Source organism: Rhea americana, unplaced genomic scaffold (assembly GCF_003343005.1).
Source record: "Rhea americana isolate MKP2758 unplaced genomic scaffold, rheAme1 scaffold_62, whole genome shotgun sequence".
NCBI classification, from domain to species: domain Eukaryota; kingdom Metazoa; phylum Chordata; class Aves; order Rheiformes; family Rheidae; genus Rhea; species Rhea americana.
The window spans coordinates 1879345-1905226 of NW_028186779.1; the positions used below are offsets into that span (position 1 = coordinate 1879345).

The window sequence follows — 25882 nt, forward strand, 5'->3', positions numbered from 1 at the left end:
TGCATTTTATTGGAACTTGCATGCCTTTCAGTGGTTTAATATTATGTGTTTAAATTGATAAAAACATCAGCTCCAATATGAAAAGATGAAAAAAATCCAAACCAACTCTTCCTAAAAATCTTCTGCAGTAAGGTCATATTATATTAACATTTCCATTTTAAAATCAGATTTTAAAAGGTTCAGTCTATCAGCAGTCTTAGATACTACCTCTTTTAAGTGAATGCAAATGTTTTTTCCTGTTGCCTTTTTAAAGAAAGTGTAAAATCAGTCCACTTTCTTTTCTRTTAAGGGAGACTAAAACATAATGTTATGAAGTCATGTGTTTGAGATACTAAGAAGAAGACAGAGAAGTGATACTGAGGGTACTACCTTCAGCTATACAGTGTTCAAACAGCTTGTTAAGCACTGTCGTATTTGTCTTGGTGCAAAGAAAAGGATCGTGAAGGGAGACAGAAAAGACCATAATAAGCAACTCTAATGATTTAGAAGATTAGAATTTTTCACAGAATCACAGAATAGATGAGTTTGGAAAGGACCTCTGGAGAAGGTCTGGTCCAATCTTCTTGCTCAAGCAGGGCCAGTAAGAGTAGGTTGCCCAGGACTATGTTCAGACAGRTTTTGAATATCTCCAAGGATGGAGCCTCCCTGGGCAACCTGTTCAACTACCCTCACAGTGAAAAAGGTGTTTTCTTATGTTCAGATGGAATTTCCTAGCATTTCAGTTTGTGCCCATTGCCTCTTGCCCTGTGGGCGCTATTGAGAAGAGTCAGACTCAATCGTCTTTATGCCCTCTCATAAAAGATATTTATGAACACTAAGGTCGTCCTTGAACCTTTTCTCCTCCAGACTAAACAGTCCCAGCTCTCTCATACATCAGATGCTTCAGTCCTTAATCATCTTTGTGGGCTTGTGCTGGATGCACTGCAGAAGGCCCACATCTTTCTTGCACTGGGCAGCCTAGATTGGACACCCTATTGACCTGTTGGCAATATTCTTCCTAACATGGCCAATGATGGTGTTGGCTGCCTTTGCTACAAGGGAGCATTACTGACCCATGTTCAACTTGAACACTGGGAACCTGCAGGTCCTGTCTGCAAAGCTGCTTTCCAGCTGGTCAGCCTCTATCCTATATTGATGCATGGGGTTATTACTCCCTGGGCACAGGACCTTGCACTTCCCTTTGTTGAACTTTCTGGGGTTTCTCTCTGGCTAYTTCTCCAGCCTGTCAAGGTCCCTTTGAAGAGCAGCACAACCATCTGTTGTACTAGCTGTTCATCCTCGTGCTGTGTAATCTACAGACTTGCTGAGGGTGTGTTCAGTCCCATCATYCGGGCCATTAATGAAGATGTTAAACAGTATTGGCCCTAGTACTGACCTCTGGGGGACACCCCTAGTGACTGGCTTCCAGCTGGACTTTGTGTTACTGATCACAACCCTCTAAGCCCAGCAGTTCAGCCAGTTCTCAGTTCACCTCATAGTGCACTTCGTAGCCCCTACTTCATCAGCTTTTCTGTGAGGATGTTATGGGAGACGAAATGTTAAAAGCTTTACAGAAGTCAAGGTAAACAACATCCAGCACTATGCCCTCATTCAACAAGGCAGTCATCTCCTCTTAGAAGGCTGACAAATTGGTTAAGCACAATTTCCCCTTTGTAAACCCATGCTGACTACTCCTGATGACTTTTTTGCCCTTCACATGTCTGGAAATGGTATTCAGGATTAGATGATCCATCACCTTCCCAGGGATCAAGGTGAGGCTGACCAGCCTCTAATTCCCCAGATCCTCCTTCTTGCCCTTCTTAAAGATAAGGGTGACATTTGCTCTCTTCCAGTCCTAAAGAACCTCTCCTGATTGCCATGTCCTTTTAAACATAGCCAACAGTGGCCTTGCAGTGATGTTGGGCCAGCTCCCTCTGCACTCATGCGTGCATCCCATCAGGGCCAATGAACTTGTGTAAGTCCTCTTTGCTGAATTGTTCCCTAACCTGATCCTCCTCTACCAAGGGTAAGTCTTCCTTAGTCCACACTTCCGCTCTGGTCTCAGGGACCTGGGATTCCTGAAGGCCAGTCTTACCAGTCAATAAAGGCTGAGATGAAGATGGCATTTGGTACTTCTGCCTTTTCTGCATTCTTTGTTACCAGAGCCCCTGTCCCATTTAGCAGCAGGCCCACATTTTCCCTAGCCTTTCTGCTTAGGTACTTGTAGAATTCTTTCTTGTTGACATTCGTGTTGCTTGCCAGCTTCAACTCTAAGTGGACTTTAGCTCTCCTAACCCTGTCTCTGCATGCTCGGACAGTGTCTCTGTTCTTCCTTGGTCACCTGTCCCTGCTTCCACCTCCTGTACACTTCCTTTTTATTTTTGAATTGGGTCAGGAGCTCCTTGTTCATCCATGCAGGTCTCCTGCTGCCTTTGCTTGATTTTCTGCTTGTTGGGATGGACCATTCTTGAGCTCAGAGGTGATCCTTGAATGATCAGCTCTCTTGGACACTCTTCCCTCCAGGGCTATATCCCATGAGATTCTTCTAAGCAGATCCCTGAAGTTTGCTTTCCTGATGTCTAGAGTTCTGATCCTGCTATTTGGCCTGCTTCTTCCTGGCAGGTTCCTGAACTGCACCATGTTGTGGTTGCTACAGCTGAGGCAGCCTCAGACGTTTACATCTCCAATCAGTTCTTCCTTGTTGGTATATACGAAATCCATCAGAATGCCACCCCTCATTGGCTCCTTGGTCACTTGTTTTAGGAAGGTGWCATCAGTGCGCGTTAGACACCACCTGGATCGCTTGGCCCTACTATGTTGATCCTCCAGTAGAAGGTGACRGGTGGTTCCCCATGAGAACCAGGGCCTGTGAACATAAGACTTTTAGCAATTGTCYGTAGAAGGCCTCATCTACTGCCTTTTCCTGATCAGATGGTCTATAGCAGATACCCACTACAACTTCACCAGTGTTAATTAAAGCCATGTAGTCACACTTGAAACTTTCCAGGTCTCTYGTGGCACTATTGTTGGTGTCTGCTTGGAAGAACGGCAGGGGTAACAGTCCAAGGGCTGGAGAAGCTTCAGCAGCCTCTCCACAACATTCTGAATGCAAGTCACTAGCAAGCAACAAACCTTCCTAGATGACRCGGCACATCCACAGATGAGGGTCTCCATTACCTGCAGCAGGGAGTGTCCCACTACTAACACTTCCCACTTTCTCCTGCTGATCCTGAGTGACTGAGGCGCTACTGGCACAGAAACTCCAACTGAGCATTGGCTCCTCATCAGCTACAAGGGGAGTGAACCTATTCTGTAGTTGTTCCACAACTTTGGAATTCCCTAACTGTTGTACAAAGAACAATCTYCTATAGAAAGGCCACAATTATTAAAAGCACCTGGCTTTGTTTGGTTTAGCTTTGCTTATTTCTGATGATGTGACATTTTTGTAACAGTAAATGTGTCAGCTTCAGATCCTGACTGAATTGAAATTTTGCTGATTGCATTTGCGGTTGGGAATTTCATGCCGGAACATTATTGTTTTTCATTTCTGAAAACTTCAGGGTACCAGCAATGGAAGTAGTTGTTAGAGGAAAGCCTAGGAATGAGGACAGGTTTGCCGCAAGCAGGATTTGGGGGCAGGGAGGGAGTCAACTACCAAAAATGAGTAGAGAAAGTTTGGAAGATACCAAAGCTGTCATGGAGCTGGATTGTGAAGCTTTTTCTGGACATTGAAATTTTTGACTGTATCTCAAAGTTCCGTTTAGGAGAAGGAGTAATAAACTGATTCAGATTTTGAGGCAACATGTCTAGGACACTTTACTGTTGCTGATAATTGGATATTTTTTCTTAATGCCTCACTGGAGGAGAAGAGAAAGTGCAAGTAAGATGTATTGTAGCAGAAGTTAAATTAATGTAATGAAAAGGTTACTCTACTGATAAGTGCTGTATCAAAAGATTTTCTTAAGTTAGTAGTAGTAATCCTCTTATTAAGCTTTTCATGCCTGAAACAACTAGATCTAAAGTATTTTCTGTTTAATTCCTACTTCTAAAATGTACATTTCTTAATAACTGCCAGCAGGAGTAAATCCTTCTTGTAGGGTATACAGACATATCCTTCAGTGCTCATTATTTTGACTTTAAGATTCAAGTCCAGTTTCAAAGAATGCATTATATAAATCATCCTTCCTACTGTGGGATTACTGTAAGACCTCCCATTTTAAAAGTGTGCTAAGGTACCTTTCCTGTAATAAAGAGAATCAGAACTTACCAGATCCCAGGGAGAAACATMGTAATTTCACTTGCAGGGAACATACTGTCTACTTGGACCGCTCTAGCTGTGGACATCAAGACACTGAGTATCTTAGGAATCTCTATTAGAAAAGTTTCCTTTTCAAATAGGTGTCTGCCAGAACACTGCTTTGTGCACTGTGAAATTTTATTATGTGATCCTTGTATAGCTTATTTGTGCTTATATTTGGCCTGTGAAGATAAAAAGAAAGGCAGAGAAAGTTAGAGTGAGATTCTTCTAGAGGYTGTGTTGACTTCTTATTTGAAAAAATAAAAATCCCCACCATATTAAGCTTAGGGAAAAAACAAGATTTATTTGGGGAGTTAGTGGATTGAGAAATCAAGGGATACCCTCATTAACAAGACTATTGAATCTAATAGGGAAGCCAAGGTTTCAAACAGCTACCATTTTGTTATCTTAGTCAAGAAGAAAATATATTTGAAACATAAAATGTGAAGTTACTGGTGGCTGATCATTGTTGCTTTTCTAACCACCAATTTTGTCCTATTTATAACTATTTTTGATTGGAGAAGTAATTTTTTCTCCTACCAGATATTTAAATCAATCCAGCCCCTTCTGCCTTACAGCAGCACAGCTAATTTAACTTCTCTGAAAAAAGCTATTGCTGATGCAACTCTCTCCATGCGGAGAAAGTGGTTGAGGCTACATTAATATGCCTTTGTTCTCAAAACAGTGTTGCACTTGTGTTGACGGAGTCTTGGAGATAGGTTCCATAGCAGGAGATCTTGGAACAGCCGTGGGTCATGACACCAGAAATTTCTCTGCAGGTTGAAGACCAAGACTCAGTTTGTGTTCATAAATTAAAGATGATGTTTTTCTGCTTGCGATATGAATGCCGTGGTGTTAGGAAATGTCCTCTTCTATAATTTAAAGTATTTTTACAGAATTCTTTTCAGTTAATGGGATGTAATTTTATCTTTCTAATTAAGCATATTAAGAAAGATTGTACTAGCACAGCAAATTTTAACTGCAGATTGTAATAGCCAATACATCTTCTGCACCTAAAATATGATTTCTTAGTCTTAAATTGAGATGCTTGTCAAGACTGAATGATGATTTTGTGGCTATGAGTGAGGTGGTTTTAAAAATACCTTTAGCAGTTTTCCACATCCTTAAGTGTAGGAAAACTGACTTTAGAGAAAACAACTTCATAAATAGCAGTAATCAGGTCCCTCAATAAGTGAGTGAACAAATTAACCCTTTTCCATAGCTTTTTTTTGCTATCATGTGCATATAAGAACTCTTATTTACAGAATTTGTTTTTGTTTTTATCATGAAACTTCTAGTTTTTTAACATTCCTTTGAATAATCAAGATAAACAGTGAAATTGTAAGAGTGGTCAAATCTTTTGAAGCTTTTATCTTTTTTTTTTCTTTTCCTTATGTAAAAAATAGAGTATTGAAGAAGAGGAAAATATGCGATTGTTGCGAAGAGAAAGTGTATTGATGATGTTGCATAGAAATGGTTTAGCATATAGTCCTGAAGTGTTATGTCTTCTGCAATCAAAAGATGCAGAAGCCATGTTCAAGAGTGGGGAGGTCTTAAGGAAATTTTGCTCTTAACAAATGTTAYGAAAATGAGGTAGCCCAGTAAGTCTAGTGAGGCCATTATAGTACTCCCACTGTGAGAAAGGCAGTAGTATGAGCTCTGTCTCAATGAGATAGAGATTGAAGGATGTTCATGGCAGAGCTGCACTGGAAACTGAGGTTTACTGTAGTTCTGCTCATGCTGTTCTTTTTTTAATCAGTTACCTCTTAATTTAACTTTGCCACTGCTAAGGAACAGAGTCAAAGGATGGTATCTCCAACTTACTTAAGGAACCTGTTGAGCTTCCATTTAAACAACTGGACAACTAAACACTAAAAAATTAAAGATCAGTGTTTTTGCAAATTAAATGTAAGCATAAAATGTTTACAGCCTCACAAGTGCCTCCAGTTTGAAGAAATCATGATACATTTCTCTTTAAGTGTGTGGCAGTATTTATATGGTCTAGAGGACAGTGTGGAAAAATGAAATAGATTCTGTAATGGATATATGCTGACATTTTTCAAGTTAAATTTAGCTTACATGCTAGAAATACTGAATATACTCTGAAAAGGAAACATTGATATCCACAATTCTAACCTACTTCCTTAAGTATTAGACTATCTCCAGCCTCTTGGAAACAAGAGTATAAATTAAGGACTTCTTCCTGCAAATCTTTACACCTGTCAAAAAAAGCTGTACTGCCCAAGTATTCAGTGAAATCATTCAGAAGAGGAGCCATTTGCAGAATAGGGCCTGAGAGACATGGGAAGAATTTTGTCTTTAGTTTCAGATCATGTATCTATCCCTTGAGTCTAATAGAACAGGCTATTATCCCCTTGTTCATCATGAAGATTAATGTTCAGACCGGTTGCAAATATTACTGTTCAGTTGGGACTTACCAGGAGATCTTTAGACCTGTGTGAACTCAACTTTAAACTTTTTAAATAGCAGAGCTAATGTCTCTTCCTAGCTGGACACAAATGCCTCTTTCACCATTATCTCCACTGCAATGTTGCTGTAAGACAGCAAGAATGCAGTATAGCACAGCATTATTTATGGTGCATTTTATGCAGACTTCATTGCTGAAGGTTAAAATACGCAGAGAGAGAGCCTGAGCCTAGCCTGAACCATTAACTCTTACTCAGATGAAGTAAGAAAAGTGTCACTCTTCAGTGGAAATTGTGATTCTATTTCTTTTTCTGTATTTTATACATTATTTTTTACCCTTAAAAATTTTTTATTTCTTCCCTTAATATTTTGGCCTACATATAGTATTACATAATGGAAGTGAAAATGAGCAGAAACTGAATTTTTAAAAAAATACTCATTTGGTTTAAAAAGCTACATGAAAAAATCTYTGTCGATAGTGTTCAAATTGGCTTTCTTCATTCATATAGGTATAGACACCTGGGGGCTGCTGGCAAAGCATTTCACATTAACAGCCTTGTTCTACAGAATACCTACCTGACTGATTCAAAAAATCACACATTGGTTTAGCTCTCCATTGTTAACTTTCAAAGGATCTTGGACTCATGTCTGATCAGGAGCTGAAAGGAAAAGAAGACAGTGTGATGCAAAATGAAGGGGAGCTTTGTGGTGGAGAGAGAAAAGAAGGCTGTAGCAGAAGGATCTTACATTGGTCTCAGCCTTCTAGATAAGTGTAGAAATAATAATTACTGGCGGAAAGTCAGAGCTCAGAGGGTTGTCATCAGCAGCGCAGTCTAGTTGGAGGTTTGTAGCTAGTGGTGTCCCCCCGGGGTCAATATTGGGATCAGTCTTGTTCAACGTATTCATCAGTGACGTGGATGAAGARACAGGGTGCCTTCTCAGCAAGTTTGCTGATGATACCAAGCTGGGAGGAGCRGCTGACACACCTGAGGGCTGTGCTGCCATTCAGAGAGACCTGGACAGACTGGAGAGCTGGACAGAGAGGAACCTCCTGAGGTTCAACAAGGGCAAGTGCAGGGTCCTGCACCTAGGGAGAAATAACGTCATGTACCAGTACAGGTTAGGGACTGATCTGCCAGAAAGCAGCTCTGTGAAGGAGCTGGGAGTGCTGGTGGATGACAAGTTGACCATGAGGCAGCAATGTGCCCTTGTGGCCAAGAAGGCCAATGGTCTCCTGGGGTGCATTAGGAAGAGTGCTGCCAGCAGATGGAGGGAGGTGATCCTGCCCCTCTAGTCAGCCCTGGGGAGGCCACATCTCGAGTCCTGTGTCCAGTTCTGGGCTCCCCAGTAGAAGAGAGACATGGAGCTACTGGAGAGAGTCCAGCAGAGGGCTACAAAGATGATTGGGGGACTGGAGCCTCTTCCCTATGAGTGAAGGCTGCAAGAGCTGGGCCTGTTTAGCCTGGAGAAGAGTAGACTGGGGGGGGGGATCTTACCAATGTCTACAAGTACCTGAAGGGAGGGTGTCAGGACGACGAGGCTAGACTCTTTTCAGTGGTGCCCAGCAACAGGACAAGAGGCAACGGGCACAAACAGAAGCGCAGAAAGTTGCATCTGAACATGAGGAAAATTTCTTTCCTGTGAGGGTGATGGAGCACTGGAACAGGTTGTCTGGAGAAGAGAGGTTGTGGAGTCTCCATCCTTGGAGGTATTCAGTATCCTGTTCTAGGTGGCCCTGCTTGAGTAGGGAAGTTGGACTAGATGACCTCCAGAGGTCTCTCCCAACCTCAACCATTCTGTGGTAATGAATGTGTTAAGAGATGAGTTTTATTAAAGTAGAAACTGTAAAGGAGGGTCTTTTTTTAAACAGATTCTGAAAGTTGTCTGGGCTTATGAAGATGCATAAAGACACAYGTTCTTGCTTAGCTATGCTGGGGTAGGTATTGTTTGTGGGGCAGTAGGCAGAAGTTAAAGCACGTTTGTGACCCAGAAAGTCCTGGGGACYTCCCTGTGCAAGAATATCTCTCCGCCAGCATGTGACGGCAGGAGCCGAGATCCAGGCAAGGGTTGGAGATCTGGATCCATGGGGGACTTTTAGGGAGAGCCTTTGCAGCAAAGAGCTCCTTTCCTGTACAGCACTCTTCTCGCCTGTGAGACTGGCTTATCCTTCGGCAGGTGAGAGCGGTGGCAGTTCAGTTTGTGGTTTTGCCAAGGAGGAGGCGGCTCTTTTTAGCTGTGTCAGTTTGTTGACTTCATGGCAAGATGGAAGCACATCAGTGTGAGAGGAAAGCTGCGTTGGATGACRTTCATTTTGTAGCTGGTGATGACTGTGTTCTTAAATGCAGATCAAGTTTACTCAGCTGTTGGGGTGCTTTCAAATCATAATATGGATCAAAATAGTCAACAGTATTAATAAAAGCATAAATTCAGTGGCATGAGTTGCCAGACCTGTTTCCAAAGCCTTTTCCTTTTTTTCCTGGTAGCCTGAGAAACTCACTTTCTCTTTTCTTCTCAATCAAAAAACATTATCATTATTTCTTTTTCATTAATACACACTTCCATTTAGCTATGATTCCCTGGGCATGGATTAAATTTTAAAATTTGTGCTCCGTCACTCTCACAGTGAAGAAATTCCCCCTCACGGTCAGGCGGAACTGCCTGTGCTTCAATTTCTGCCCGTTGCCTCTTGTCCTGTCACACGGGACAACTGAAAAGAGTTTGTCCCCGTCCCCTTGACACCCTCCCTTCAGGTACTTATACACACTGATAAGATTCCCCCCTCAGGCTTCTCTTCCCCAGGCTGAAGAGGCCCAGCTCTCGCAGCCGTTCCTCATGGGGCAGGTGCTCCAGCCCTCTGATCATCTTTGTAGCCCTTCACCGGACTCTCCAGTAGCTCCATGTCTCTCTTACACCTTCACTGGTAGCTGTGCAGCTATGAAAAACTTATTCTATTATTACTTGACTTACTGTAATATCAGATCATTTGTTTTTACTTGTGTTTGATCCATTTTTTTTTCCTTCTGGTCTTTGGAAGATCTTCTTTCTTTAGAGCATCAAACTATCAGACCACAGAATTCCATTATTTAGTTCAGGCCTCAGTGCAGAATCAGGACGGGTCTTTGAAAGTTAAATGGAAGCTTTTTATTTGTCTCAGTTAAATTCCTAATAGCAGTGTTTTGCTTTGTTGGATTTGCTGTGGTTGATTTCCCTGMAACTCTTCTTTTCTTCATTCTCCTTTTTTTTTCAATATTTAGACCTTTAACATACCTAAAGCTTGATTAAGCTGAAGTGTGGTTTATGCAGGAAAGTTTATTTAGCTTTATAATTCTGAGGAAAAAAAAGGATCATTTTTGGCTTGATACATACTCAGCTGAAGACTTTGTAAAAGCTACCTTTGGATTATGCTCTGGGTTTCCTTTAAGTAAAAAATGACAACCAGAATTAAGTGAAATGTGAAATTTAAAATTCACAAGATTCTCTTGAAAAATATAGGATCACTTTTCTTCCTCCTTGAATTCAGTGATAGGAATTTTTTGTTTGTTTATATATATACATATATATATGTATGTATGTGTGGTTTTTTTTTCCCCCCTCCTGGAGGGACTCTGAAGAGATTACAACCGCAGCATGCTAGATACAGCTTTYGGCACTGCATGTGAGTGAATACAGGATCTTTAAAGAGATTTTCTAAACTATTTTAGCATAGTCTTTTGCAGGCCACTTGCATTGCTTTGCATCGCTACTAATACAAATTCAGGGCTTGCTTTTTTAGGGATTGTAGTTTATAACGATGAGGTTTACTTTTCCATGGCAGTGATGCCACACTATACACATGTTCAATTACAGTAGCTCAGCTGTGGAGCAGTAACTTGCTAAGTCACAATAGCTTGATATTTGTGACTGTCTCTCCATAGTGTTTTAAAAAAAGAGAAGCAAATGTAATTTTGCAGAAGGTATGTAATTGATAGTCCTGACGTCTTTGTTCATGTACAGAATAGATGCCTCAGGGTCAAAAATAGAACATGTTCCCCTCTAAACCCTCATTGAACAGATTGTGCTTTTGCCTACTCACAAAGGCATGGTAACAGTGTGAAGTAGAGACAGGTCCTTCACCCAGAAAATTTAAGGTCAGGAAARAATCCCAATGACCCTAATCTCTTTAGTAATGCAAATGATGGAGCTGCGCTCCARCTGACCAACAGTAGTAGAAATGGAAATATTGCTATCCCTGTTTAACTTGAGGCAYAGGGAGTACTGCTTGATCAAAGGCATACACAAATGTTCAGCAAAAGAGCAGACAATTGAATTCAGATTGCTTGGGGTCCAATATGCATGAGTTTTGTAGATTAGGCCTCTGGAGTAAAAAAGAATTAAGTCAATTGTTATGAAGTTTATACTCCCCAAAATTTATACCAGATATTGTTCTATTCTCCCACAACTTTCCAAGTATCTATACAGAAGACAGAGAAGCCAAACACTGAAAAAAGTCATTTTACCTGAGATTTAAACACAAGCCAAGAGTAGAACTGAAATTAAATTGTTTTGTAATATCTGTGACTGTGTTTTAAGATTACCTCTCCCTTTTCCATTTTCTTACCATATATGCTCCTTGTTTTAAGTAGGTAAGTGCAATGTCTCCTATCATTAGCAGAAAGAACTAACCTCTCATTCGAAATAAAAAACGTTACCAACAGAGAAATTGGTCTGGTAAAAAATGCAAGAAAATGAACGTAAGAAACAAGAAATGCTTCGTAAAGAAGCTGACAGCTGACCTGGAACAATATAATGTAAGGATTAATGGAATCGATGAGTGACAATATAACTGATTGAAAGCAGTCAGCTACAAAGACAGACAGGATCACAGCCTTCGGCTGAGCGCTCTTCCTCAAAAAGCCAGACAGCGAGAGCAAGAAGCAAATTTCTGCCAGAGTAAGRAGGATTCCACCTGAGCAAAGTTCAGGTGTTAGTATGCGACCGTGCATATTCTTCCAGTAGGAAATGAATGGCAGAGCTTTTATGGAAAATACTGAGCTAAAAAGACAGTGTAACCAACTAAAATTGACAATGTCTTACTATATATTTGGGGGGTTTTGCTGACTATATTGCTTGGGGGATTTTAATAGTTCATTAGATTTACATGGTGAGTTTATTTTGTGGACGATATAAAAAAATAYTGTGCTCTGACCAGCACAAGAGCGCTAACACATCTGCGGGAGGGTAAGCTGAAATCTGCTCTAGCTCATTTGTTGTCTAGTATGTTGCTCGCTGTGTTTCAGAGTCTTCAATACTGAAGCAAAGAGAAACACAGAAAGAATATGCCTGCGTTTTTAAATCACGCCCTGAGTTTTTAAAATTGGCRTATGAAGAAAAAATGCTTTTCTTGTAAGCTGATCAAAATTGATAAATGAAGCAAAAATAAATGTAGCATTCACCACACCACTTAGTTGTTTAGCTCTCAGCATGTAATATACCTCAAATGTATGGGTATTGATGGAATCATCACATTCTTCCTTTATGTTAAATTAAAGCGACAGGCTTTGTAGCATGAGAAATGAAGAAAGATGGTGAAGGGTGAAGAGATGGCAGTGAAGTGAGAAGACGATAAAAAGAAGCTGCGTTTGAATCGTTCAAATACAGTATCCGACCTGTAGTTGCACGAAARTATCTTGGGTATTAGTGGAGGGTGTCCGTGGTCACAGAGGAGGACTTGTGCAGGGTTCCAGAGCTGTTCAACATCGTGATTCCTGTGGCCTCCCCTTTGTGCTGTAGGGGAGGTCAGATTTTGCAATTCATGCCAGTACCACCAGTTCTTTCATGAACCCATTTCTCTGTGACTTGGGCATGTCTGTGTGAAAGTTATCTGACTGAAACAGAGCTCGTGTGGAAGAAAGTCCTTTGAGTTGTCTGTCCAGAGCCCTAACTGTAGCCGGGGGAGAGGATTTCTTACCAAGGATAAAGAATACAGTTTTGAGAAAAAGGGGCATCCTTTGCTGTCAGTTTGAGCATTGGACTGTGCTTTTAGATGTCATGGTGATGATCACATTCCAAAGCTAGTTATTTTACTCYTTTTTACTTAACTCACGCAGTTCCCCATTTCCTCTGTCCTTTTACCTTTCTCCTTAAATACATATTTCTCAATTACATAACTGAAATCTTTTCTGTATTTAACCCATCCATATCAGAAAGAGGAAAGTTAGCTGGACCAGTTTGCACAGAAAAAAGTGCTTAACAAGCCTGTAAACAGTTTAAAGCAAATCATTCATTTCAATAGTTTCCATGAGAGAGGAAGCAAAAAACTAAGCAGCTTCATTCTGGTGTGGTGACAGCCCGTGTTCCCCTTAGTTACAGCATGTGCTAGGTTAGAGGAAAAAATAATGTCTCTGAACTGCCAGTACAGAGTCTTTCTTTATCCTTCCCTTGTCATTTTAACTACCTTGCTATTTGTTAGCAAGTCTTAAAGCCCTTTTTAGAGATACTAACACTAAGCATATCATTTAAAGATGACTGAACCCCAGCCTTAGATCCTCAACTTTTTCTAAATTAAAGTCTGATAACATTTAAAAATGTTATGCAATGTGTTTAAGTCTGTTGTCCAGGAGAATATGATCCCTTCTGCACTATACTTGAATGATCTAAGCTATTCTTTATAGTTATTTAGGATTTTATATTCTTCTTTTTTCAGGAAATGAATAGCATGTTGTGAAAACAATTTGTGTAAGGGGACTGGTGACAGGACATTTAAGTGGAGCATGGATGTTTCAATGGAAGCGCAATGTATTAGTCAAATGCTACCTGCTGGGCTGATTAGTAGTAACTGAGTATAATTCTGTAGCCTGTGTTAAGAAGAAAATGGTACTGGAAAAATGAATGACCTTTCCTGTCAGAAATATGTGAATCTATAAATGTCCTGTGTGTTATGGAATGGCCAAGAGTCATGTTTGTGCTTTCGTGGCACATCCATTTTCTTAAGGCTTTGGTAGAGTGACAACAGGAGTAATGATTGCAGGGAAGGAACTGATTATTTTGTTAGTTTGCTTCTTTTTTTTCTTTCTCTCTCTCTTTTTTTTTTTTTTTTGAACAGAGGTTGTAGTTTGAGGGTGAAATGGCTCTTGAGGTTTTTATTGGCCTAAGCCTCTTTCATGTGTATTTGTTAAACAAATAGAAATGGTGTGTATAGCTAGACCTTCAAATACAGGCTTCGTAAGCGCTGCAGTATCTGCATGCCTGCGGCTGCTGCCAGGACTCTCCGGAGAAAGGCAGAGTTGCCTACAATCGCCAAAGTACGGAGTCTGAGCTTGTCTCTCTGCCCGCTCCTCTGATACTCCAGCTGGTTTTGTTTGCATACCTGTCACATAGTTGCACTTTTCATTTTCACAAATCCACCTAGACTGTGAATAATAGTTACATTCCCTTATCAGGTATCTTTATTAACCTTCTCCTAACATCCCACAGCCTGCTTATTTATAAATGCCTTTTCAATAGGCCTACCTCATGCAAGATTGGTTCTATTTTATTTCTTTTTTGTGCACCAGTTTTTGCAAGAACACTGCAATAGTATTGAACAAGGAATAGCATTTCTGKTTTTTTTTCTGTCACACATTACAATATTTTTTGAATATGTTTTTCTTCAACTTACCATACTCTGCAATATCACAAAAAGATGCAGTCAGTGAACTCCATTGTTTCAGATAGATCCTGTACTTCATGGTAAGAAGTACGTGTGTGTAAATAATAGAGTAGATTTTGTCTGACATATTGACAGTTTTACAAGAGAGAGAAGATGCATTCAGAATACTGTTGCATCATTCTAAATATAAGTCAGAGTGAACTGCGTGGTTCCTTCATTCTTAACTTTTGAACAATAGAACCCTAAAGCCAAAACAAGTAAGTTAACATATGATAAAATACATATACTGTAGTTGCTCAGCTTTTTGAAGAGTGGAATGGCTACGCTAATATTTAAGCTCCATTTTCCCTACTCACAAGAAAAGTATCATACAAGTGGATTACTGATCCCTTGCAAAGCCACTTTAATTTCACTGTGGCTACAAGTGAATATAGCAGACTGTTCTCACAGTTTCCATTAGGATGGAGGGTATTTTTACAGGTAGTCAACTGGTAATGAAGAAGAATGGTGTTGCTAGGGGATTTTTTAGTAATAATTTTTCAGAGAACTGATTCAACCTTGTTAAATCACAGTTGTCACCAGTCAAACAAAAGCAATTTCTTTCTGTGCTGGCATTGATATAATAAAAAATACATCATGGCTTAGCTGGTGACACATGCTTTTTACCTTTTGCTGTTTTGGTGATGTATCTTCTGTTTAAGGATGAATTTTCCTAGCATTTCACATTATATTGATCATATGTTAGATCTGTGCGATCTGTAATCTGCACAGAAAATCTGTGCTTTCTGCGGTAGAAGAGCTTGTAGGGTTTTTGTTTCAATGTTTACTGTTAATATAAAATATTATATTGATCCAGTCTGGCTTCTCTACTGCTTTCCTTGTGGTGATGAGAAAGATGATGTAATTCTTGACTAAATGGATAAGAGCTTAATTTTCATACAAATAGATATTCAGCAGAATCATAAAGTTCTAGCCTTGGTAATAAAAATAGAAGCTGATGTTATTAATACCTCGTTTCACATACACAGAGTGCTGTTATGTGACTCACGGGTTGAGTAAAAATTCATGTAATCACAGTGGCTGTAGACTTAAAGCTCTATAAAGCTGGAAACTTCACCAGATGGCCATTGTCAACACAGCTTCTAAAAACTTCAGAGCTGCAGTGCGCTAGGTCTCTAGATGTGACTTACACAGTGGTAGCTTTTTAAGATACAATTACTGAGCACAATTGATGCACGTTATGGAAGCAGTAATAATAATACTTTACACTCTGACCTTTCATCTGAGGACCTAAGAGTTTTTCAAAAAGACTTTTAAATCTCCCCTTCCTGCTTAGTGGAAATACAGAACGTTCAGAGAGAGGCTTGGGAGCAGGAGCAGCACCCGCCTGAGCCTGGGGGCTGTCACCTGCAGGCAGGCGATGCTCTCTGCAGGTCGGGGGCTCGAACCAGCAGGCTGCTTCTCTTGCTGTCCCTGGCACKGGCCCGGGCTGCAATCTCCTGCTTCAAAGCAGCCAGTACCTTTAGGCTTGAGTACAGCCAGCCTGTGAGTGGGATTGTTCATACATAAAAGGCAGTGCAGTGGGAGCAAGAATGATGTAGAATGACCCTAATTTGAAATTTGCCTTATTTCCACCATTTGTAAACTGGGAATAATACTAGAAGGGTGTTGAAATCTGGGGATTAAAGAAACTAAAGCCCAGATATACCACACCTAATTTCAGGCCCTTACGTGAGGAGCTTAAGTTTGGAGTGTTACATCTTATGTTCTATCTAGTCAAGGCAAATAGGTACCTGCAAACATTGGCCTGGATTTTAGGCAAAACAGTCCTGTCTTTTGTTAAAGTACCATGCAGTGACCATGAATTTACTGAGCTTTAGTACTCAGCATAAAAATCACATAATGGTATTTATCAGTAATGGAAGTGAATGACTGTATTTGAGATTAGCTTTTGTACAGTCAGTAGTTATTTTTTCTTTTTTCACAAAGTGATTTTATTGTTGATTTTCAGGGTCTAAACATCAGACCTGAAAGTTCTCCCTTGGTGACTGTTTTTATTTTATCTTTTAGATCGATGCAATTGTGGCTTTGGGTGGACTTGGAGGACGTTTTGACCAAATAATGGCATCAGTGGAAACTCTTTTTCATGCGACAAGTATCACTCCGTTTCCAGTGATAGTTATTCAGGAATGCTCCCTGATTTACCTACTTCAACCTGTAAGTGATGTGAAAAGTTTCTTTATTTTAAAGACCTTCCGCCCATCCAGACCCTGTTGTTCTGGCACCATTAAATGCTCATTTTCTTAATTATATTCTGTAGGGTCAGAGCCTAAATATAAAATATATTACAGGAAAATGGACAGCAAATTATATACCCTGCAGTCTTGTAGTTTAAAAGATCAATTTAATTTGTTCAGAGTGTATTTGTTTCAAAGGGGAGGAACAAAGAAATTAAGAAGATATAAAAAAGCTGAAATTGAGTAAATCAGGGATTTCGATTATAAATGAAAAAAGTCTTTAAACTTTTAAATTGGATAGCAGTAAGTTTAAATTTAGCACACAGCCCTTTTGCATGTTGATGCATTTGGATGTCTGCAGTAGGAAAAAGAAAGTCATAAGAGAAAGATACGAGGGAAKTCTTGACAAACATGTCAGGCGGAATGCTTACGTTGCCTGAGTGGTGCTGTTCATTGAGATGGGAACACAGCTAGGATCAGCAAGGGGATTCATTTGAGATATGTTGATTTTGTGATTTTCAGGTCTGTTACTCCATTTATTGATTCATAAAATAACACATGCACAAGATCTTGCAGAGCTTCTGCTTTTAAGATTTAAATTAAAAACAAATCTAAGCATCAGAGAGTTTTCTCTAACAGTGATTCATTTATTTGTTTGAAAATACCTTTCCCTGATGTCAGGGTTTCTAGAAGCTTACCTAACTTTTCCATTTTATCTTAGCTTATTTCATTAAAATAAATAACATTCACTGATAAATTTGACAAACCTTGCACCACACATGCTTCACTGTAATTTTAGAAAGGCATTAATAGTTTCTATGAGATTATAGATTTAAATCCACAGGGGCAGATGCTGTATTAACAACTTTGAAGCACTCTGTCTGCAGGAAAGATGGTAGGCACAAGAGCTCATTTGCTAGTATGACAAGGAATGACTGTGAACATTAGTTGCACAGCTAAATGGCTGGAGGCAGCAGAGTGAGGGAAAATAGGGCTAAGGATAACTGTGGGTAAAATCTGAAAGTGAGGGTAATTCACTGGTAGTTAACTTGTGGGTATAGTACTTCACTAATCGCTATAAAGTAATTTTAGGAGACCTTTAAGAAGACATACAGCAGTTGAAATAAGATGAAGAATTCCCAGTTTAGCTTATAAAATATTTATTTTGACTGGAAAGACTTTTTATTCTTTTAATTCATCTTTTCCRTAAGTGGCTTTTAAAATGCCATTCGAAGGGTTGTTTTGAGGAGAGTCCTCAATGAATAATTAACCCCTTTGCAACGTGCAAAAAAAATCATGGTCTATGTATTTAAGTGGAGTTGGGGGTTACTAGCTATTTGTTTGGGTTTGCTGGAAATGTCTTTATGTTCTTGGTTGTGCTTTGCAAAAAGCATTTAATACTTTTTTTGTTAGAGGGGACAGCTGCACAGAGTATTACTTCTTTTCCGCAGTTTCTGGCTTTCAAGCTGCATTGCCGGTAACTGATTTCTGTAACTTGAGGCTTTTTCTAGTATTCAGAAGTAAAACGCAGGCGTTTTACAGCAATCTTAAAGCTAACTTTGACACCAAATTGCATTTCATTGTTGGTTTAAACTTGTCACTGTCAGCATCTTCAGTCGACAGTCGTGGTCCCTCCAGATAATGATGTTAATCCCTCATAGTTAAGATAAAATGAAATAAGCAGTCTCTACACAAGAACAAAAAGGATCCTAAGCTTGGAAGTACTTCTTTTTCCTATGGAGTTCAGTGTGATATTTTCTCTTGTAAACAGCCACAATCATGGCATTCTCTCTTTCCCCTCTCTCCCCTTTGTAATTTAAAATCAAGGTAGGAGGGAGAGGAACACAGTGGGAGACAACTGACTTTTTGAAATACAAGTCTGGAAAYTGTAACAAATGAAGCAGGATTTTGAGATTCAAATGCTAATGCAAATTATAAAGTTAAAAGCATCTTGTTTCTCCAATAAAATACAGATCTAAAAGTTTTCTCTCTTGGGGAAGAAGAATCTGATTTTTTCTTTGATTCTTTGGATAAACTATATGAGCAAATTGTAACCATGTTTTCATTTCAAAATAAAATCAGACCTCTGCCCACTGTAGCAGGAGACCATTCTATATCGTGTACCTAGGCAGAGACTAAAATACTTGGATAAAGCAGCAAATGTGGTAATCCCATAACTGCCCTGAGAAGGATACAAAGGAGAAGAGCAAGTAAAGCCACTGAATTACTAGCTGCCAATGCAACAAAGAGGAAAASTGAATGGGTGGGTATCTTAATACACCATAAAAATTACTAATTAATTGCTTTAAAAGAGAGTTATTTCACATTAAAATATTGGTATAGAGGGGTATAGCTCATATAGGAGGAGAATATGCAAGGACGGAAGACAGTCTGTGTTGAACACACCTGTAAGGGTCCATAGTATTGTGGGAAACAGGCTTGTAGCTTGCTAGAAGTCTTATGGGTGACAGAGGAAGACAGCAAGAACAGTGCCCTCTTCAGAATCTGCTATAGATAATGGACTAGGTAAACATCACTTGTTTTCATCAGTCAGTAAAATTATCCGAGTACTGAATAGAAGTGGTAATTGTGGTTTTGAGTACTTTAAGTACAAGGCACCTCTTGGGAAATATCACAGCCAGACATTGCCAGTGCAGGTTTTTGACAAGTATTGGGAAAAATGTTTTGGCATGGAAAATGAAGAAAACTACAAAGAAGACGACTCTCATATTCATTTCTGAGTTGTAGAGATGAGCTGTGAGGGGAGGGAAATGGAGACGAGAAACAAATTTGGAAAGATTACACTGCAGAAATGTTTTGTCTGTCTTCATTGACTCTCTATAGAGAATCTGGGTAGTGGGATGAGAAGTAGCTATACATTATAGATAAATTGAGAGACATGAGTATGAGTTTTGTTTTTTTTTTTTTTTTTAAGCAAGCGTAAAATAAGATGCAGCCACAGAAGGGCCCAGACCATAAGAACATAGTCTGAATCTGTGGAAGTTGTAAGATGACAGCAAAAGGAGATTTTCTCTCTTTTGAATGGGAAGGGAAAACTAATGACAAACAGCCTAAATTTAATGCATCTTATGCTCAGTCTTCAAAACTGAACCACAGGAAACTCCACCTGACCGTGAGGGGGAATTTCTTCACTGTGAGAGTGACAGAGCACTGGGACAGGTTGCCCAGAGAGGTTGTGGAGTCTCCTTCTCTGGAGATCTTCAAAGCCTACCTGGATGCAACTCTGTCTAACGTGCTCTAGGTGACCCTGCTGAGCAGGGAGGTTGGACTAGATGATCTCCAGAGGTCTCTTCCAACCTTACCGATTCTATGATTTCTTTAGGTATAACCAACATAATTAACATCAAAGCCAAAGTCTTAAGAGCGTAGATTTCTTCAGAGAAAAAGTAGGTTGGAGATTGAGCTGCATTTGATTTTGCCAACTCCTAGGGTGGTTAGTAGGGGTTGGTATGTGTCATGCTACACTAATTAGGATAGGAATTAGAAATAGGGAGACTGCATAAGAACTCCAGGAAGTGATGCTTGCTCTAAAGCATTTTCTAATGTGATGATTTAAGGTCTTGTCTTTTTTTTTTTTTTAAACCTACTGTCTCTGCACTGAGTAGTTGTCACATTTCTTTCTGTAGCGGTGGGGAGAAACCCTGAATCCTTTATAAGGAATAATCACTCTTTATGAGTGGGATGTTTTATGTAACAATCCATACATTTTGTGCTTGAAATTTTGCTAATATCGATTACCATTAGAATATACCCTGGCTGAAGAGCATGAGGCCCTCAGAGTCATGTTTATTATGCTGGCCATGCTCAATATGAATGGCTTCGGGTTTCACATACATACTTTCTCATTTTCTGGTACTGTGCTTCTCAGGAGTACAGAAATATTAGCTTCTGTACACTGAGCATAAATTATCTTTTATCTGTGAGTTTTATGGCAGTTTGTAATACAAGGTAATAGGATTTATGACCAAGAAATGAGAAGATGTCCAAGAGTTAATGAGGCCTGTCTTTTACATTATACTGAGCAGAGTTCAGTGTTCCCCATGCAGGGTTCCAGCATCGTGATGTAGGGGAGAAGTATTACTACCTATACATGGAAATATGTTACAACAGCATACTTTTGTCATTCAAGTAACACTTTTGAAAGAGTGTGTGAATACTTTGATAACTCTTTCTCTTACATACAGCTTTTCTTTTGACTGTGAGAAATGGTGGATAATTTAATATCATGTACAGGAAACCAGCAACTAAACATGAGGAACAGGAATTGGGAGTCCCATGCCTTAATTCTTGGCTCTTTACTACCATTTCACTGTGGCGAGATGGTCAATGACTTAGTCTTTGATCTCATAGCTGTTAGTTTGTAAAATGAGTAAAAGCCATGTCATGTACTTCTCTGAGCAGGTATTGTGAGGCTCGTTAACTTGCTGCAAAACACTCTTACATCCTAAGCTCTTCACTGAAGTGGAGCACAGTGTTATTTCAATAGGAACAACAATATTAATAAGCTCTTTAACATAAATATTGCCATACAGTAGTCTGTACAGCTAATCAATTAGTGTGGTCCCAAGCATCGTTTTAGTGAGATCAGCTATCACTCCCACAGACGATGCCTGGACATAGTTTTGGCTCAGCCAGCTCAGTAACGGCTTACCAAGTAGCTGAGATGGTATCTTCTCGTTCTGAGAGGCAAGAGGGGATAGTCATGTGGATGTGAGCAGTGCTGTGCCAGTTGGCTAGAGGATCAGAGGACATTCTTGGCCCTGTTGTACTTAGTAGTACAGATGCAGAGAGACTAGGGCTGGATGCAAAGACTGCAGTAGATGTAAGTGAGGGAAGGTACAGGATTGGCAACCTACTCGCTCATGGTTTGTTGCTGTAGTTCTCTATGGCAATAGTTTTTGCTTTGCTCTGTATTCCTGCTTGTACGCTAAAACGTAACAGGAGGAGGTTCAGGGAACATACTTTGAATTTCAGATTTTTCTTGTGGCAGCTAGTTCCGTGAATTTTTAAGGAACGTTGAGGATGGGTTGTCAGATCAGTCCTGCACACCTTTTATTTGTTTTAACCTCATATGTGTAAGAAGCAGATGTGGCCCACTCTGATGTTCAAAGGAGAAAAGTCTACTGTGCCTGTGCCTCTTCGAGAGACAATTTTTGAATGTGGGAGATTGCGGAGTAACCTTTAATGCATAAGTTTGCTGTATTATTGGTATATCTTATGGATAGGTTCAGTTGCAATAAGGTCTTAATTGCCAAGGAAAGGGTATATTTAAACATACAGTATCTATTCCCCTTTTAGCTGAAAAATKATCTTTCTTTAGTTTCTGCTCTCCAGGAGAACTGCTGGAACTTAAATYGTTTGACAAGTCAATGAATCTGTCGTTTGATTTCCTTTAGATCACTTGAATGAGCATTTAAGGAGTTTTCAAGCATGTAGTTTGTTTTCCCTAATAAAAATATCTTTTGGGGACTTGAACTATAAGAAAATCAGCCATTCAGTTGGGAGTAAACACTGCCAATGTCAAAAGTTTAGCAGTGGAAAAGGCTGGCTTGAGTCCTTCCTTGGGAGCCTGACTCCTTCACAGTAATCCTAGAAACCCCTGCTGAAAGGAATTTTGTTCTTTCAGAGCTTCAGTAGCACATTTAAATGTCTTCTTACAAAAAAGTAGCAATGTCAGTACTTAGCTGCCTTAGTTGTATTCGTCACCTTTCTCCGCTCTTTGTGGGTGAGGTGGAGGGGAGCTTGAGAAGTTTGCTGTGGCTCAACTTCGGTCTTTAAAATAAATGGGTCAAGACTGTTAGAGCTAGAGCCTGTCTTTATTTCCTTCTTTGGGAAAATCCCACTGGGCTAATAATAATTCATTCTCACTGTGTGTTTTTGCTGTGATCCTGTAAAAATTGAACCTTTAAAAGGTGCCAGGTCCAAATCTTTCACCTGGTTTTATTTCACAATAATTTATGGCTATCAAGTGGTGTTGCTCCACATTCATCACAGGAGCCAGATCTATCAGTGATCCAAATTTAGTTCATTTTTTGTCATTCACATCTTGAGAACTGGGGGAGATTTATTGGCTCTCTGTATTCTCACTGTTACCAAAGGAACATTTTAGTGGAATTTTCTCTTAACAGTTAATTGCTGTATAGCTTAGTTCTATTCCAGTGTCAGCAAACATGTGGTATAAAATACAAAAAATTATATAGTATTGTAGAAATAATAATTAGTTTTTGAAGCACTCCTTTCATGCAGTTTATTTAGCATCAGTTAAGAAGTACAGTCTAYATCAGCTTCATGAAACATTTGGAACAATCCTGATTTTTTGTGAACTTTGTGGAACCAAGTGGAATTCACATCTAATACCTGTGAATTCCTTCTGTATAGTGAAGGCATCAGCAAAATATTTTAAAATTTTATACATCTGATCCTACAGTCTTTGCTTGGACAAACCAACTGTGGTAAATTTCTAAGTCAACTTGCTGGTTTGCATATAACCAGTTAAAAATACCTATCCTTCAGGAGGGAATGAAAAATACCAAACCATCATTGCCAAGTGAAAAAGAATTGCAGTAACTAGAATTTTCTATAATTGCAATAACTATTCATAATTCCTAAGACATAAGTAATACTCTATGGTAGGATAGGTTAATCACACAACTGTTTTTAAATTCCTGTTTTAATGGTTATCTTCCAAAGAAAATGATATAATGAAATTATCTAATTAGATCACTTGTTTATTTCTAAATTCTGAAGTCATCCAAGTTATTTCTGAATCAATATCTGGTGTTAGCTAAGTTTCGACAGTTTTACTGTCAATATTTTTACGTCTTTGTCAAGATTTTTAATTAGTTTCCACAACAGTTCATGTATTATCATCTAAGAGCATCTTGAATCTAAATAAAGCTCTTTTGGGGTCATTCCTGCTCTCTGTTGTTGCCCTTAGCTGTTATAATGTGATTTTGTTAATATGATAGAATCTGTTTTGTTGTTTGATGGAAGCTAAGAGAAGCTTTCTGTTTCAGAGCTAATTTTCTCAGAGCTGGGATTTTTCCCAGCACTGTCAATTGCTTATGTTTTCTTTGAAATCTTAATCCTTCTGTTCATCCCCACCCTTAATAAACTTCTTTCTGCAGCACTCTGATACTTTGCATTTTTGTGAGTGATGTAGGATTCATTCTCTTTACCATAAAGCATTTCTTATGTAGGCAGATGGGAAACCAGGCAGCAGTTAATTTTTAAATCTCTTTAAAAGATGCTGATTGAAACAAACATTAAGAGTAGATGCAGCACGAAAGACCCCATGATCCCAATTTTGGCGTTTTTGTTATGTTGTTCCCATATCTGGGGTTCCCCTCCATGGTGCTGCAGTGTTACGATAGGGATGTTAAGGGTGCTTTAGGAAAGGTGTAGAGGTAGAAGAAATACAGCTTGCTTGTATTTCCTGTAAGAAAGTACAGAGCAGCAGTCTGAGATAGATTGAAAAGAATTACTTGCTTTATGTTGAAATGATCAGCAGCAAAATAAATGATGTCTTTGACATTTGCTTATCTCTTGGAGTTAAAACCTAAATTGAGATAAATGGAAAGCTGGTAAAACTGTCCGGTGTTGGAGATGGCGAAAAACAACGGGACCACAATAGTTTTTTGACATCCTATTTGTTCATTCAAGCTTTCCTCTGAAACAAAAGAGGACTAAGGTGGAGCATGTTTTAGGTACACATTCGCTCTTTGATCCTGTACTGGGTTTTTGCAGCAAACTAAAGAATTTACAGGCTTTCTGTGTATAGATTTTTTTTAAATGTTTTAAAACACAGGAAAACAGCAGATTAAATGACTTAACAATGATTCTATAATTGTATCAACATACATCCGTGGATAATTTAAATAAGCTTTCTACTAGGTGCTGTACATTTTACTTTCAAAAAGAAAAATGATTCATATGCTTGTCTGTATGAAGATCTCATAGACTRGTATTTTACATATTATTTTTTCAGTATTTTTAAGATTATTTTTGTGGTTTAAAGTATTTCTCTACCACCTGACACCTCAGAGGGTTATTCCAATATTTTGAAGATTGAAGTCAATCATAAGCTAAGGTTTCTGACACTTTGGCCCATTAAGACCTTCTTCTGCATTTGAAATACCCACTGTAGCTACTTTCTGAAGGCTTATTAATCATAGTACCAATTTCAAATTAATACTTCCTTATCTTGAGATTTTAACAAGAATTAGTATTACAACCAGGCCATGTTTTTCCCCAGAATTTTCTTTGAGGCTTCTTTTCAGCTGATCTTGTTTCTGTTTTTTTTTCATCATATTTTTAAGCAAGCATTCTCATGAAGTGGCAATGAAAATTCCACAATGTTATCTTCCATACAGCATCTCTACAGTTTTCTCTGATCTTCTCTCATATTTCTCGTTCTAGTTTCTTTCAGAATACCAGTGCCATCTTCGTCAGACTTACGGTCCTTTACAATCAAATGAACGTGTTCATTTTTCTCTAGTGGTTCCCAAAGGTAGTCTGCACGTATGTTAGGAACTTACATCTTTCCAGCTATGTTATGTACATAAAGCTTAAATATATAGTCAGGTCTTTGAAGCCATAGAAAATTTGTCAGTCCTCTTTTAGTGAATTGATTATAAATTGCATAATCTTAGTCCTTTCTAAAATAATTTTCCCAGAAAATTATTCAGTTATCTTCTTACCCATTTTTTCTTGCATATTTCTTCCTGTTCTCTAGTCATGTATTTTCTCTCTGGAAATGTGTTCCACTTTGAGTTCTAGTTGCTTCTAGCTTGTTTTCTTTATCCATATTTTTAAAGAGAACTTCTTCCTTGCTACAGTAATGGCCGTTGCTGTGTACTGCACTAACTTCTTTGAGTCCAACTGCATTAGAGGAATCTCCATCCAGTTCACTGTCTTATCATTTCAGACAAAGTAATAACTAAGGAAGGTGCTGTGAGAACTCTTCTTGAAAAAACATTATTTTTATTTGATTTTTTTACTGACTGTTGGCAGTTAAAACAAAAATCCCTTTCAGTGCAGCATTTTAAACCATCAGCTGGCTCTTTGCTCCATTTAACCTAACTCCAGCGTTTTTCCTTCTCTTTTTGAAAAGTATCAGTAGCCCCAATGTACATTACCAGTTGTTCAGAAGAGACTTCCCTGAGGTTCTTCCCACTCAGAAACAAGCAAGATTTTGATCTTAGTCGATTCCTGCATTTTTTAGTTAACAGATTTCTCTGCCCTCCAGAAGAATAGCTATATTATTAAGCATTTCTTATAGACATATTCTAAATC

General features: G+C 39.0%; 1 protein-coding gene across 7 annotated transcripts in view; it reads left to right on the plus strand.

Moving 5' to 3' along the window:
- TPK1 (thiamin pyrophosphokinase 1) overlaps positions 1–25882 on the plus strand; it is a 308411-nt gene that overhangs the window by 188394 nt on the left and 94135 nt on the right. For all 7 annotated transcript variants that reach the window (XM_085320245.1, XM_085320251.1, XM_085320246.1 and 4 more), the window contains one exon: positions 16401–16547. In XM_085320245.1, the coding sequence (XP_085176371.1) occupies positions 16401–16547 (147 nt within the window). The remainder of the gene's footprint in view (positions 1–16400; positions 16548–25882) is intronic.